At 40.0% G+C, this 1,459-nt stretch overlaps 1 protein-coding gene across 2 annotated transcripts in view; it reads left to right on the forward strand.

Annotated features, from left to right (window-relative positions):
• Positions 1–292: 292 nt before the first annotated feature.
• The window catches only part of LOC105126817 (probable ATP-dependent DNA helicase CHR12), an 11,130-nt gene continuing 9,963 nt past the window's right edge, over positions 293–1,459 (forward strand). For both annotated transcript variants that reach the window (XM_011027818.1, XM_011027826.1), the window contains exon 1: positions 293–767. In XM_011027818.1, coding sequence (XP_011026120.1) covers positions 543–767 — 225 coding nt within the window. In that variant the 5' untranslated portion in view covers positions 293–542. The remainder of the gene's footprint in view (positions 768–1,459) is intronic.

The following is a 1,459-nucleotide window of genomic DNA, read 5'->3' on the forward strand; positions in this document are numbered from 1 at the left end:
AAACACGATATACATATTGCGGTTAGATTTTTTTATTTTTAAATTATTTTAATAAATTAATGTTAGATATAATTTTTTTTTAATATTTTAATATATCTACAAATAAATAAAACTTTAAAAATCTTGTAAGAGGCACTCAGCAGCAGCGGTAAACCCCAAGCGTACCGCTAGCATCAGACAAGCATGCACAGAGGCACATTAGCAATATAAATAAGTTCATAAGGGCATTTTTGTAATGTCACAAAAATTTAGAGGCGTGTTTGGTCAGAACAATATAAAAGAAGGGAAATAGTACCACTAGCAGTAAACCCCAAGCGTAACTCGGTCCTCCTACTCTCTCCCAAAAAGAGAGGAGCAAGAGAACACGCTGAAGACAGAAAACAAAGAAGAGTGGTCTTTGCCAAATTAGTGAGTGAGCGAGTAAAGCGTGTGTTTGCGCCCCTTCTTAAACACAAAACACAGGCACAGCAGCGATAATTCAAAAACAAAAACCGTTAAAAAATAAAAACAAAGGACCGTTAAAATCGTTCCCGCCAATCGCCATGGTCCCTCAGCTTGAGCAACACCGTCAACAAGACTCTCCAGCCGCCTCCACCTCCTCCACGCTAGAAGACCATGTTCAGAAGACAAAGTCTCTGATCTCTGCCCTCAATTTTGTCTCTCGCGATCTCCCTCTCCCTCCTGATCTCTTCGACACCGTCTCTTCAATCTATTCAGATGACGGTAACGCTGATTTTGACGGTGGGACCCAAGATGAAAGCCGATGGGTACGTGTTTTTGAGATGCCCTTTTGATTTTCTGGGGTCTTGGGTCATGGGATTTGTTTAATTTTGTGAATTTGGGTGCTTCCTGGGGCAATTGGGATACCCTTTTGTTAATTTCTGTCAAAAGTTTGGAAATTTGGGGTTTCTGAAGGGGGATTTTAGAGTTTGGTTTTAGGGTATTTTGTTTAAGAGGAGAATTTCGAGGTTAGGGTTGGTGGGGGATTGCGGGTGCTGTAATTTTTGTGTTTTCTTCTCTGCGCGTGTGGAATTGTTTCTTGTTATCTTTGTTTTGTGTGGTGCACGTGTGAAAATTTCATGGATTTTTGAATTAGTATTGTATTCCTCTTGAACCACAAGATTGTGATAGTGTCAATTAAGTTATGCAGTTAAGAGGATTGCAAGGGTTAGGTTTCTTGGCGGTTAATGGCTACGATTTGTTTTCTCATTGTTAATCTTTGGACTAGATATGTATGTTTACTGTCCTGTAATTGACTATCTAAACTGACAGTATATGTTAAGCATATACACATCCATTGTCGGAAAGTTCTTTGGCTTCTCTTTCTCGTCTATAATGGTCTCATTGTTGTGTTACCTTGTTTAAAGAATAACATGCGGAGCAGTTTTGGTTTAGTTAGATAAATTCTCTCTGTTTTTCCTCGTGTTTTACTTCCCCCCCCCCCCCCCCCCCCACCCCC

Source organism: Populus euphratica, unplaced genomic scaffold, assembly GCF_000495115.2.
Source record: "Populus euphratica unplaced genomic scaffold, PopEup_1.0 scaffold1.1, whole genome shotgun sequence".
Classification (NCBI taxonomy): domain Eukaryota; kingdom Viridiplantae; phylum Streptophyta; class Magnoliopsida; order Malpighiales; family Salicaceae; genus Populus; species Populus euphratica.